The sequence below is a fragment of the Eretmochelys imbricata genome, chromosome 2 (genome assembly GCF_965152235.1).
Source record: "Eretmochelys imbricata isolate rEreImb1 chromosome 2, rEreImb1.hap1, whole genome shotgun sequence".
NCBI lineage: Eukaryota > Metazoa > Chordata > Testudines > Cheloniidae > Eretmochelys > Eretmochelys imbricata.
In genome coordinates, this window is record NC_135573.1 from 41,005,205 (window position 1) to 41,020,297 (window position 15,093).

The 15,093-nt window shown below is 45.0% G+C and overlaps 1 protein-coding gene across 1 annotated transcript in view; it reads right to left on the reverse strand.

Annotated features, from left to right (window-relative positions):
• Positions 1 to 905: 905 nt before the first annotated feature.
• LAPTM4B (lysosomal protein transmembrane 4 beta) overlaps positions 906 to 15,093 on the reverse strand; it is a 126,889-nt gene continuing 112,701 nt past the window's right edge. Inside the window, exon 7 of the mRNA XM_077808921.1 lies at positions 906 to 980. Within this exon, the coding sequence (XP_077665047.1) occupies positions 906 to 980 (75 nt within the window). The remainder of the gene's footprint in view (positions 981 to 15,093) is intronic.

The window sequence follows — 15,093 nt, forward strand, 5'->3', positions numbered from 1 at the left end:
TCCCCATACTGGTATAACTTAATTCACAGTCCAAAACTTTGCTCTATTTACGGGCACACTCCCATAGAAACTTTCACACTTTGGATACCAAGGAGGCATCTTCAGTTACCAAGCCATGTGATTTTAAAAGCACAGGTATTTTTTGAGGTTGCTAAAAGGGGAAGTTCGGCTGTATAGGCAGGAAGGGAGTATCAGCAGAACGGTGGCAGCAATGTTTACTTATTTATTTTGAAGTGAAAAGAAGAGTGGCTGTAGGGGACAGAGCAGGTATACGTTAGACCATGGACCTGACTTGCCACAGTTTTGGGAGCTAAGCAACCTTGCTTTCCCATGCTTATTCCCCCCCACTAAATGTTTGTGATTAACCTGGTTAGTGAGAACACTATACCGTACTCCTGTTCCTTTAGAGACCATTTGCTTCAGCACAATATTTTATTAGCTTTTTTGGAGTAAAGCGGAATGTCACTTTTTTGGGACTGACAAACTACATTTTGTCCTATACATTCTAAAGGTGGAAAATGGGCATTTCAGAAACTTGCTTCTACTGATCTGGAAGATTTGTAGATAAAAAAGGAAATGTACACCTGCTTTATACACAAAAGTTCTAAATTCTTTAGCATTGCATGTCAAAATGAGGTGAATAAAAGCTACTGAATGATTCTTGTCATCTTAACACTAACCCCCCCTCCCAAAAAAAGGTTCCTGAAACCAATTCAACACACTGTTTCAGTTGAAGCACATTATTAAAATTATCTACAGCATTTTGAACACAAAATCTACATTTCAAAATTTCAGCTAAACAGCAACACATAAATCTTAGAGTTACATCCTGGAAGTGAAATAAACTATTGCTCAAATGTTTGAGAAGTAAAGCTATTGTTCTTAGGTACACTTCACGTTCTTGCTTATGCTGACACATAAGGTGGTGGTGGGTCTTTACTAGCTGCATTTGCAGGATCTTCATAAGGTGGCAACAGCACCTGAGGAAAAGGGAAAAAAAATAATCATTTCTTTACGTCAGCTGGCTAAAATTATAAGACAGGAATTTAGGACCTTGTTCTGCAAAATAATTAAATGACTAAATAAAATAAAAACTGTCTCAAGATTAGCAGTTAGCAAATAAAATGTTATTAGTGAAATACACAGGCCATTGCAATTTTATTGTGTGTTTCCATTATGAAGTGCACCTGAATTTCTTGTAATTTCTTACAATCTCTAATCACAACCCTAAACATGACAGCCCCAGAAGATGATTTTGACCATTAATTTACTGACTAAATTTGCACAGGATCCGTGACTGATTATATAGTAGCTGTACAGTAAAACTTCAAAGTGCTCTACTGCTATTGGAGATAGGCAGACTAGAGAGAAAATAATAATACTTAAATGAGAAATGTCTGCATATTTCCTAAAATATACCAGTATATGGATATTGTGTTTGGTCCATTTACAGAGTTATTGGATGTAGATTGAGTCCATGGTGTAATTCCCAGATGTTGCCCACATGACCTCCCAGTCATGATCTGATCTTGAAATGTAACGCTGAACAGCTAAATACACATAAGGGGACATCCTGACCACACGGAAGTCAATGAGAATTTTACCATCGGCTTCAACGGGGCCAGAATTTCACCCTTATTCTTAAGGAAGTCAATAACTTGCTTTCCTAAAGAGAAACAAGTGTTCTTTTCCATTTAGGACCTGGTCAAAAGCACACTGAAATCAATGGGTCTCTTCACTGACTTCAATAAACTTTGAACCAGACCTTCACAGAACAATTCCAAGAATGATTCATGATGTAATCAGGGTCTAAATGAATGCTTCCCTGACAGATAGCTGGGAGGGGAAGAGACTATGGGTGTGTTTATGTAAATACAGGTTGCTCCTGCTCTGTTTACATATTCATCATTTATAGCTGTGTCAAAGGATAAACTTTGGCTAGTGTTGGGTACTAATGACCTTAGTACTGAATGCAGGGATAGTGAAATATGGTTACCAATGTTGTAATTATTATAGCAATACAGGAGAGTAGGACTGTGCTTACCCTGTCCCAAATGAGGGGGGGGGTGCACCCTCAATTGAAAGAATGTCATTAACCAGGGGCTTGAATGTCAGAGCCCTGTGAAAGTAAGGGGGGGGAACAGGAGTTCTAGTCAGGAGGCTACATGCCCCCCCTCCCCACCTCTCTAGACTGGCTTAAACTGTTCTTCCCCACTGTTTGAAGAACAGGGCTAAATAGGCTTCATTAGGAGCCTCTTGTTACTTTAATTGCTTGATCAGAGCTGAAACCAGTTGTAGTAGGACTGTGTTTCTGCCTTGCCTGCTAAGAGCTACAATCACTGAGAGCTGAAATCACTTGAGATGAGGCAGTGTTTCTGCCCAGCCTGCAAAAGGGCAGAAAATCACTGAGAGACTGATGTGCAGAGGTCACAGAAGAGAAGCAGAAGTGACTGACAGCCAGCAGGGCGGCGCCAGAGAGGCGCGATGAAAGCAGTGAGCAGGTGGCTGGTGAGGGGCCAGCAGAGTGAATAAGATACCTCTTTACTCTCCACCCAGGGTGGGTGGTGAACTCTGCAGATGCACCTCTGAACTCTGGGTCTGCACCAACCGAGGACAACAACAGAGAAGGATCAGGCATGTGAAAGGGACTTTTGGGTTGCTGGACTTAAGAACCTGAGGAGAAAAGGGCATTGACCATTCTACTTCGGAGGTGGGTCTTTTACCCATAGTTTATGTTTATGAACCCTGTTTGCAGTGTTTTCCCAAATTAACTCCAAGTTAGTTCCCTCCTTTCATTAAAAGTTTCTTTTCTACACTCAGACTCTATGCTTGCGAGTGGGGAAATATTGCCTCTCAGAGGTGCCCGGGGGTGGTGTGTAATTTTCCCAGGTTACTGGGTGGGGGCTCGAGCCGGTTCTGTGTTGTATCGATGGAAAGGAACCCCTAGATATTGAACATGGCCCTGGTTGCTGCTGGCTCCACCTGGCAGAAGGGTTACAATATTATACATATGCGAGCTTACACACTTCTATATCTGTGTGTGCTTCTATGCACATTTGCTGAATTAGAAAACAGACACAGTAGGATTTTCAGTCCTGCATCTAAAAGAGACTCAGAGTGCTTTAAAATTCTAACACATTTGACAAGGACATGACTCCAGGGTTATTAATGCCATGGGTCTGTGCTTGTGAGTGCAATATCCCATATACTGTTCCAAACAAGCACAAGTTCTCAAAAGCTTTGCATTAATCAAAAAAGCATTTAATAGTTTATGTCTGCTTTAAAATGTACAGCTAAATATAGTGGAATACATGTGTACTGAAATGATATAAAACAAATAGGACATTAGATAAATGTTATGATAAAGTCAGATTTATGTCTTAGTATAATATAACCACTAAACCACAAACCATAATTCACTCAAAACCTGGTGGTCTCTTCAGACCTCTCAACAAAGTTTTAATAGCAGATTCTATAGGGAGGTCTCCTATTTCTAAAGATGTCATTATTTCCCCAATTATACTACAGAACATTTACTAGTATATTACGAATTATTATTAGTCGTAATTAAAAGTAATTAAAACTAAACTACAACTGAAACCAGAAGTGAACCCAGGACATTTTTATGATGTATGAGCCTTGCTTTTGTATTGTATTTGTTCTCATACTGGCTAAGTCTCAAAATGCTGTCATTTGCAATGGGGCTCTCAATCACAAGGGCGAAAGATACAGTGATGCAATGTCCTGCATGGAATCAAATAAGCAGAAAGGAAGAAAGGCCTCCCAGTTATGCTGTTGCCCAAGCCCTATGCTCTTATGCAATTCAACCCTGTGGACCCCTGTCTTATGCAGGAACTGAGAAATCCCCGAAGATTTTAGGAGGCCTTCCCTGCCCTAGGAGGTCACCCACAATGATCCTATTTGGAGGAGTCCTCAACTAGCCTCTAGTGCTGCGGACTAGATCCTTTTAAGGTTTGCAGGGTGTGTAGGTTTGGGAGCCCCCAAAGAGTCTCCTAAGGTTCCACGAGTGGGGAGGCTATAGTCTTAAGGCTCCTCTGGAACTTAACTGCATGCAAAAAGTTATGCATGTAAAGTCACCATAAATGATCTAACTAATCATTGCTAATATGTATGGGCCTAACCTTGATGCTCCTGAAATCTTTCACAGGTTTTTTACTAAGTTATACGGAGAACCCCAAAGCCCTAGTGCGATTGTTGGGGATTTTAAAAAGGTGCTCGATCCCTTTGTGGACAAATCTCAGCCCCAGGGTCATAAGTCAACCAAAAGTAGAACGGCTTTGGAGTTGCAAATTAAAGATCTGGGATTATGTGAAACCTAAGTTTTATACTTCCAGCGGGCAGGCACTATTCATACTTCTTTCCACAAAATGGGTCCTATTCCCAAATAGATTTCTTTTTTTGATCTCCAAAAACTTGGTAAATTCTGTACTTGACTCCTCAATTAATACAATTGCATTCTCTGATCATGCCCCATGATTCTTCAAACAGCAAGAGACGGGTGAGAAACAGCCAGGTAGATGTAGATTTAATTCTTCACTTTTATTAGATCTTCATTTCAAAACTTTTTTTGAAAAAGAAATTTGACATGTTTCTGGAGACAAATTAACTGCAACATCTTCTAGCAGGCCATTGTGGGAGACACTCAAAATCTATTTGAGGGGTGCAATTAGAAGTTTCATGTTTGCCAAGAAAAGGGAATGTGAAGAAAATATGACAGCCCTTGAGAAAAAAGTAAAAAGCTTTATTTGTATTGTGCAACAGCCCCTTCTCCACATTTGCTGCGATCCCTAATTAATTTGAGATATATACTCAATAAGCTGCACTGGGGGCACAGGCTGAATTTTCCCTATTTTGATTCAGGCAGGATTTCTGAATTGGGTGAAAAAGCTGACAAGTTGCTGGCATAGCACCTAAGACAAAAGACCTCTGCATAAAGAGTCGTGGCCATCTGTGATAAACATGGTAAATTATGTATATCACCTAAAGATATTAATAAAGAGTTCTTTAATTTATATAAAAGATCTGTACCAATAGGACCAGGGCCAGCCCACAACATTTTGGTACCTGAGGCGGGGAGCTCAAATGATGCCCCCATGCCCCCTTGCTTGAGCCAAAACTTTGAAAGGTCTCAATTCTGCCTTCTTCCTGTTCTACTCCTCTCCTACCTACCCCAATAAAGGAGAACTAACAACTTAAAATGCCTGTTCACAAATTTTAAGTAACACTTAACTTTCAAATGCCTGTACAGCAAATGTAACTTTTCTTGTCTGCATAGTAAACACTGGCATTTTTATCTGTTTGAATAATCAAAGTGGTGCTTTCCGTGCCTTCTTGGTTACAAAGATTTGAACTGCTTCCTGAAGGTCCACAGTCTGGGCCAGCTCATGCTCTATTGAGATGGTTGTAAGGCCGACCAGCCTCTCCTGTGCCATTGTGGAGCGTAGATGTGTTTTTATTAACTTCATCTTGGAGTAGCTGCATTCTCCACTGGCAACTGTTACAGGAAGTGTTAGAAGTATGCGGAGAGCAACAAAAGCATTTGGAAAGAGGGTGGTCATCTTATTTGTGCACATATATTCCAGAAGAGCCTTTGGAGTTGATCCTGCTGAAATGTATCTGAGAAGGCTTTCAGTTCATCACCTAAATCACTCGCATCAATATCGCGCATGTCATCATGTGTCAATACTGTCTCTAGTGCCCTGCATTGTCTCTAGTTTAGGTCTTCTTCGGATATCGTGAGGAGTTTTGGAATATCATACAACAAATATACTGCTGTGTTCCTTGAGCTGCATGAAACGTTCAACTGACTGCATTGCACAATCTAGCACCTGGTTAAAGAATTCAATTTTGAATTGTTGTTTGGGGTCTCTTATGGGATTATCCGTGCCTCGTAATCAAACTGTCATCTACTTCTTCGGTGACTCTTGTAGTCTTGAATGGGTGGGAAAATAGCTTCAGTGTGAAGTTCCTCTGCCAACTTCTGTGCACTCTTCAGAAAGTTTTGAAATCCCTCATCTGACAGGTAAGACTTTGCTTTGTCCAGTTGTTCCATTGCTCCAGATATATCAAGGTCAACACCTTGGAGTCTCTTGCTTACAACATTTATTTCAAACAGTATGTCATGCCACAACACTAAGCCACACAGAAATTTGAAGTTATGTATGTTTCTTGTTATTCCATTTCCCTCTGCCACTGTTCTCCCATGAACAGTTCCTGTCATAGCATTATCCTCCACAATGGCAACATCTATCTTCCCAATTTGGTGTTTGATATGCTTTATCGCCTCCACTCGACCTTCCCATCGTGTGGCACTCAGTGGTTTCAGTGTCAGAGAGGATGTTCCCAGATGTTGTTTCAAAATTTGCCATCGATGAGTTAATGCAGAAAAAAATACATAGATGCTTTGAATTACATTAAAAAATTCAGCAGCCTCACTAGAAGCTGATGCTGCATCACTGACCACCAAGTTCAATGAATGAGAACTGCATGGGACAAAAAAAGCTCGAGGGTTTAACTCTTGGATCCGTGTCTGCACTCCTCTGTTCTTTCCTCTCATGTTGGCACCATTATCGTAGCCCTGACCTCTCATGTCAGCTATCACAATTCCCGTATCTTCCAGCTTTTTAAGAAGCACATTTGTCATACCAGCTCCTGTAGTATCATCAATGTCAATAAATTCTAGAAAATGCTCTCTGACAGTCACCATTGAAGGGACATTTTCACTTGGTTCTGTTGTTGTTACAAAATGCACCATTAAAGTCATTTGTGTGCAATCCAGAACAACAGAGTAATATCTCGCTGACTTCAGATCTGCCACAAACTTCTGTTTGACTTTTGTTGCCAGGAACTGTATGATCTCATTTTGAATTGTTTTTCCAAGGTAGTGGTGTGTGTACATTTCTTGGGTGGTGACTCTTAGATGCTCTTGGAGTACAGCATCAGACTCAGCCATCAGTTGCACAATTTTAAGGAAGCTTCCATTGTTTGGCACATACAGCTGATCTGAAGTGCCATGCAGCGCTGGGTTTTGGGTAGCAAGCATTCTCACAATGGCAATGAGCCTTTTCAGAACATTTTGCCAGTAAAGAGACTCTGATGCAATCTTCTGTTGATGCTGATCATCTATGGTGGCCTTTAACCTTAGTCTCATCTCAAGCTCTTTCCAACTATGGAATGCTCTCTGGTGATTTGCTGCCTTCTCAAGGCATGCCAGATTTCTAGCCAGATTTTTCCAGTCCTTTGTTCCTGTAGCACCCAATGTGGCTGGAATATTAGACTGGAAGAGTTTGCAACAAAAACAGTATGCAGCATTCTGGGTTTTTGAGTACAGAAGCCATGGGCTCTCCACTTTGTCACCATTGGGGATTTCACGCCAGTAATGTGTTGGATGGAAACTTCTATTTTCATTGTCTTTGGGGAACATGAAGTTTTTCCACTTGCTGTGGCCCATGCAGCACAAGGAAATCCCTCAGGCTACTGCTCACGTGGGTCCAGAGTCCTGGATCATCTAGACTTAAGGAACTAAACTCAGCAGCAGCTGTTTCTTGTGCCTCCACCACGCACTTTCCTGAAGAAAAGTGTAGATCAGAGATGTGCATGGTTACATCCATCTGAGATGGAGATATGGATGCCGCAGTAGCTGCCAGGTCACCTGCACTCTGACTAACTGGAAGATCAGGCATCTCCTCACCACTCACATCCTCACTGGGGTCGGAAGGCTCACCAGGAACATTTATGTCTATGTATCACAGGAGAGCTCCTTCCTGCTTAGATAGAAAAGCTTCCTTTGTTTGCTTGCTTTTTCTGAATGCTGCCCCAGAGGGGCGTTTTCTTCTGTCACTCATGGCTGCTGTTCTGTGCCAGCTATAGTAGCTCTCAACACTCAATTGAGGGGGGCAAATAAGCAGGCCGGTGGCAGGGCCTGAATGAGGGAAGATATCAGCATCTTAAGGGCCTAACTGGCTCCTACTACTTCAGTTGACTGCCTGTTCTCCTCAAGTGGGTTCAGGGAAGTAGCAGGAAATAGGAAGCTCCCTGAGAAGCTGGTCTTAATCAGTCCAGGCTCCTGGGGGTGCTAGAGAGATACATAAGAGGCTGCTCCTCCTCCTATCTCTCCCTGCAGCTCCTGCTGCTTTCTGTTATTCCCTCTTACCTTTTCGCCTGCCTGCCATGTCTCTTGTGCCCTCCTTCCTCCAGCCCAGCACTCCACCATCTCTGTGCATCTAGAGCATAGAGAATACATATGCACCAGCAGCAGACACAATTTTCTACTCTCTGGGTCCCAGTGGTGCCTCTACCGCCTGGCACCTGAGGCAGCCGCCTCAGTTTGCCTCGTGGTAAGGCCAGCCCTGAATAGGACACAAACCCCTGCACGGACGCTTTGTATTCATTTTTCAAAAATATTACATTACCACGTACTGCAGTCAAGAGTAGAAACCTTAATGTGCCCCTAATGGAGGATGAGTTAACTGAGGCGATTAAGAATATAAAAGTTGGGAAGGCCCACGGGAACAGATGGCTTCCCTGCCAAATTCAATAGACGTTCCTTGACCTCCTGTCTGAAAAGATGCTTAAAATGTTTAATAAGTCACTCCTAGAAGGCAGTCCTCCCAGGCCTTAGGCCCGGTCTACACTACGAGTTTAGGTAGAATTTAGCAGCGTTACCTCGATTTAACCATGCACCCGTCCACACGACGAAGCCCTTTTTTTCCCAACTTAAGGGGCTCTTAAAATTGATTTCTTTACTCCACCCCCGACGAGGGGATTAGCGCTGAAATCGGCCTTGCCGGGTCGAATTTGGGGTAGCATGGATGCAATTTGACGGTATTGGCCTCCGGTAACTATCCCAGAGTGCTCCATTGTGACCGCTCTGGACAGCACTCTCAACTCAGATGCACTGGCCAGGTAGACAGGAAAAGGCCCGTGAACTTTTGAATCTCATTTCCTGTTTGGCCAGCGTGGCGAGCTCACCTGCACAGGTCACCATGCAGAGCCCATCAACACAGGAAACCATGCAGTCTCAGAATCGCCGAAGAGCTCCAGCATGGACCGAATGGGAGGTACGGGATCTGATCGCTATATAGGGGAGACGAATCCGTGCTGGCAGAACTCCGTTTGAAAAGACGAAATGCCAAAATACTTGAAAAAAATCTCCAATGGCATGAAGGACAGAGGCTATAACAGGGACCCTCAGCACTGCTGTGTGAAAATTAAAGTAGCTCAGGCAAGCCTACCAAAAAACCGGACAGGCAAACGGCCGCTCCAGTTCAGAGCCCCAGACATGCCGCTTCTATGATCAGCTGCATGCCATTCTAGGGGGTGCAGCCACCACTACCCCAACCCTGTGCTTTGACTTCGTCCAAGGAGTGGGAGGCAACACGGAAGCGGGTTTTGGGGGCGAGGAAGATGATGATGAGGAGGTTGTAGATAGCTCACAGCAAGGAAGCTGAGAAACTGGTTTCCCCAACAGCCAGGATCTGTTTATCACCCTGGACCTGGAGCCAGTACCCCCCAAACTCACCCAAGGCGGGCTCCTGGACCCTGAAGGCAACAAAGCATTGCAGTGTATGGTCCCGGTGTTTGCTAGCATTCAAACAACATCCATTCTTTATCGCTCTGTGTTACCCTCAGGAGAGTGATATCATTCAGGGTCACCTGATTGAAATAGGGGAATTTTATTAAGGGGACATTCAGAGGTGCCTGTTCCTGCTGGACTGTTTGCCTGTGGCTGAAAAGAAATCCTCCCCACTGTTAGCTATGCGGAGGGGGGGAGAGGTGAAGCCATCATCCCAGAGAATTGTGTGTGTGTGTGGGGTTAGTTGAGTTTCTGCTGCACGTTAACTCGGAAACCACAGCCCCTCCTTTTAAATTGCCAACCCATTTTAAATGGACAACCCAATGGGTGCTTGGTATGGGTAATGAGGGCGCTGCTGCTTGAAACCATTCCCACATGTTATGAAAGTTAAAGAAGCCAAAAGACTGTGGCTTACCATGGCTGCCTGCAAGCCGAATTCTGTTGTCCGGCTCTACATGAGTGATCTCTCACACGAAACCAGCATACCCTCAATAAGAGGCAAAATGCGACCTTGTAATGAAAGCACGTCCTATGTAATGTTAACAGCAAGGTTTACTGTGAAAGAGTGTTCTATAAAATGTTTCTCCTTCCCAGAGGCTAGCGAAGATTAGAAGGCAAAAAAAACACTCTTGCAATGAAATGTTCTCTGACTTCATGCTGTCCTCCCACACTGACAGAGCACAGCAAAATACGTGGAGGCAGACAATCTCAGATTGCAGGAAAGCACAATATGAAAGCTAGGAGAGGTGGGGGGCTGAAGATGGTAGGTGGCGTCAGCTTGATGAAAGAAGGCAGGAGTCAATGCTGAGGCTGCTGGAGGATCAAACTCTCATGCTCCGGCATATGGTTGAGCTACAGGAAGGGCAGCAGGACCACAGACCACCACTACAGCCCCTGTGTAACCAACCACCCTCCTCCCAAAGTTCCATAGCCTCCTCACCGAGATGCCCAAGAACGTGGTGGGGGGGCCTCTGGCCATTCAGCCACTTCACCCCAGAGGATTGCCCAAGCAACAGAAGGCTGGCATTCAATAAGTTTTAAAGTGCTGTGTGGCCTTGTCCTTCCCCCTCCACCACCCCTCCCGGGCTACCTTGGCAGTTATCCCCTTATTTGTGTGATGAATAAATAAAGAATGCATGAATGTGAAGAAACAATGACTTTATTGCCTCTGCAAGTGGTGATCGAATGGGGGAAGGGAAGGGTGCCTAGCTTACAGGAAAGTAGAGTGAACCAAAGGGCAAGGGGTTTCATCAAGGAGAAAAACAACTTTCACACTGTAGCCTGGCCAGTCATGACACTGGTTTTCAAAGCTTCTCTGATGCGCAGCACGCCCTCCTGTACTCTTCTGACCGCTCTGGTGTCTGGCTGTGCGTAATCAGTGGCCAGGCGATTTGCCTCAACCTCCTACCCCGCCATACACATCTCCCCCTTACTCTCACAGATATTGTGGAGTGCACAGCAAGCACTAACAACAATTGGAATATTGGTTTTGCTGAGGTCTAAACGACTCAGTAAACTGCGCCAGCGAGCTTTTAAATGCCCAAATGCACATTCTATCACCATTCTGCACTTGCTCAGCCTATAGTTGAACAGCTCCTGACCACTGCCCAGGCTGCCTGTGTATGGCTGCATGAGCCATGGCATTAAGGGGTAGGCTGGGTCCCCAAGGTTAACTATAGGCATTTCAACATCCCCAATGGTTATTTTCTGGTCTGGAAAGTAAGACCTTTCCTGCAGCTCTTGAAATAGACCAGAGTTCCTGATGACGCGAGCGTCATGTACCTTTCCCGGCCATCCCTCGTTGATGTTGGTGAAACGTCCGTTGCGATCCACCAGTGCTTTCAGCACCATTGAAAAGTACCCCTTGCGGTTTAGGTACTCGCTGCCTTCGTGCTCCGGTGCCAAGATAGAGATATGGGTTCTGTCTATAGCCCCAACACAGTTAGGGAATCCCATTGTAGCAAAGCCATCCACTATGACCTTCACATATCCCAGAGTCACTACCCTTGATAGTAGCAGCTCAGTGATTGCACTGGCTACTTGGATCACAGCAGCCCCCACAGTAAATTTGCGCACTCCAAATTGATTCCTGACTGACCGGTAGCTGTCTGGTGTTGCAAGCTTCCATAGGGCTACTGCCACTCGCTTCTCAACTGTGAGGGCTGCTCTTATCTTGGTATTCTTGCGGTTCAGGGCAGGGGGAAAGCAAGTCACAGAGTTCCATGAAAGTGCCCTTATGCATGCGAAAGTTTCGCAAGCACTGGGAATTGTCCCAGACCTGCAACGCTATGCAGTCCCACCAGTCTGTGCTTGTTTCCCCGGCCCAGAATCGGCATTCCACGCCATGAACCTGCCCAATTGACACCATGATGTGCACGTTGCAGGGGCCCGTACTTTGTGAGAAGTCTATGTCCTTGTCCTCATCACTCTCGTCATTGCGCTGCAGTTGCCTCCTTGCCTGGTTTTGCTTTTGTTGCAGGTTATGGTTCTGCATATCCTGCTGGATAATGCGTGCAGTGTTCATAGTGCTCATAATTGCCGCGGTGATCTGAGCAGGCTCCATGTTCCCAGTGCTATGGCATCTGCGCTGAAAAAAGGCGCAAAACGATTGTCTGCCGTTGCTCTGATGGAGGGAGCAGCGACTGACAACATGGCTTACAAGGTTGGCTTACAGGGAATTAAAATCAACGAAGGGGGTGGCTTTGCAACAAGGAAAAACAGAATGGCCCGCTCAAGGAGAGAACTCAAAACTCTGGGTTTAGCAGGCCATTGATTTCATGGGCGGGGGGAGGGAGAAAATGAATACAAAACAAATCTGGTCTATTTCTTGTTTTGATCCACTTTATCTTTATACATCTTAGGCTGGCAGCAGACGGTGCAGTACGACTGCTGGCCATCGTCGTCTCCTGGCTGCTCACAAGAAGATGGTGCAGTACGACTGCCAGCAGGACTCAATCTCCATGAGATGAAACTTAAAAAGGGAAATAACCTAGCTGAGTCACTCCCATGTCTGCCCAGGCACGCCTGACCGACCTCACCGAGGTCGGCTAAAAGAGCACCCAGGAGTACGACGATGATGGCTACCAGTCAAGGTACTATCTGCTGCCAAAAGGCAATGAGCTGCTGCTGTGTAGCAATGCAGTACCGCGTCTGCCAGCACCCAGAAGACATATGCTGACAGTGAGCTGAGCAGGCTCCATGCTTGCCATGGCATGGCATGGCATCTGCACGGGTAACCCAGGAAAAAAGGCGTGAAACAATTGTCTGCCGTTGCTTTCACGGAGGGAGCGAAGGAAGGCGGGGGCTTGATATATACCCAGAACCACCCGCAACAATGTTTTTGCCCCATCAGGCATTGGGATTACAACCCAGAATTAAAATGGGTGGTGGAGACTGCGGGAACTGTGGGATAGCTACCCACAGTGCAATGCTCCGGAAGTCGACGGTTGCCTCGGTACTGTGGACACACGCCCCCGACTAAATGCACTTAGAGCATTTATGTGGGGAGACACACAATCGACTGTATAAAAAAAGCTTTCTTAATTCTACAAATTCAACCTAATTTCGTAGTGCAGACATACCCTTAATAACAGTTATTTCTAAACCAGGAAGAAATGCCACACTGTGGTCCAATTCCAGGCAAATTACACTTATTAACAGTGAAGTCAAAATACTAGCAAAAATTCTGGCAATGAAATTGGAGAATGTTTTGGGTTCTATCATACACTCAAACCACATTGGGTTTGTCAGAGGCCGTCATGGCTCTGATAACCTTTGACAACTTACCGATATTACAGCAGTGAAATATAATGACCCTAAGGCACAGAAAATATTAGCCTTAGATGCAGGAAAGGCTTTTGATAGAGTGGGTTGGAGATATGCATTTTATATCCTACACAAATCTGGATTTGTACCCTTATTTAGTTCCTGGATCTAACTATTACATTCTCACCCAATCTCTTCAATCACAGCCACCAATGTGACCTCAAATATGTTCAGCTTCTTCGGGGGTACTCGGGAAAGGAGCTCGCTGTCTCCATTACTTTTTGGTTTGGCTCATGAGCTCTGGCAATAGCTAAAAGGGGTCATTCAGGTATCCGAGACATACAGCTTGGTTCCATGGAGTACAAATTACTGTTGTATGCAGACGATGCCCTTTTGTTCAAAGCAAGCACTGCCCACCTAGCGAGGATGGGAAAACGCTAGCCAGCCACGCATGCAACTGTACTGTCACCCCCAACATGGACGTGTTGCGGCTACCCCCAAACCAGAAATCACAGCAGCAGACTGTAGTAGGTAGTTAGATGGTCGCCTGACACCTAGACTGAGGACAGAAGTGCAATTCAGCAGCTACTATTGCGACCCACTCTTTAGGATCCCCTCTTCTCACCCTGCATGGGGAAAGGGCTAGAAAAGGTGCCCCTAAACCTAGGCTGCCTCATACACTCCTCGCTGGATTACCGTGTCCACTGGGATCACTGTCTGCGGTTGAAGCTACACAAAGATAGTGAATTTTGCTACAAGGAATGTTCGCACCCTGATGGATAATATATGGCCGCAAAGAAAAACTGCTATCACCACAGAACTTGAGATATAACATCGACGTCGCTTCCCTCAGTGAGACAAGGTGCCCAGATGAAGGTCAATTGAGAAAAGAAGGTGGAGACTACATCTTTTTCTGGAAAGGAAAATCTGCAGAGGACAGGCGCATTCATTGTGTCGGTTTTGCGAATAGGAATAGGTTTGTCAGTCAGCTTACAGAATTTCCTGTCGGAATCAATGAACATCTCATGACTCTTCGTCTTGAGCTCAGCAACAACCAGTCTGCTGCTGTCAGTGCATATGCCCAATCCTTGATTCTACCGAGGATATCAAGGAACAATTCTATATAGATCTTGACAGAGTCTTGATCAACATTCCCAACGAGGATAAGATCATTCTCCTTGGAGATTTTAACGCTAGTGTCGGGCGGGAGTCAGATCTCTGGAACGACACTATCGGAAAAGGAGTAGGAAAGGCTAACTCCAACAGCATCCTCCTCCTGAGCAAATGCGTAGAACATGGCCTAGTCATCACAAACACCCTCTTTAGACAAAGTGAGAAGTATAAGACCACCTGGAGACATCCTCGCTCCAGGCCTTGACACCTTCTTGACTACGTTATTGTTAGAGCTCGAGACCAGAAAGATGTCCGCATCACGAGGGCCACGCATGGAACTGATGACTGTTGGACGGACCATTGCCTTGTTAGATCAATCATGAATTTGCAGATCACCTCAAGGCACTGCAAGAAGGCAAAATCAGTACAAAAGAAATTCAGTGTCAAGTCCCTTGAAGATATAGTGACTTGGGAGAAAATTCAGCAGCGTCTCCAAGAGAAGTTTGCTGCTATGCCTACAGCTGGTGATAATGAAAATCTCTGGAAGGGATTAAAGACTGCCATTCTCTTGGCATGTGCCGAGTCCACCGGCTATGTCACCCACCATCACCAAGACTGGT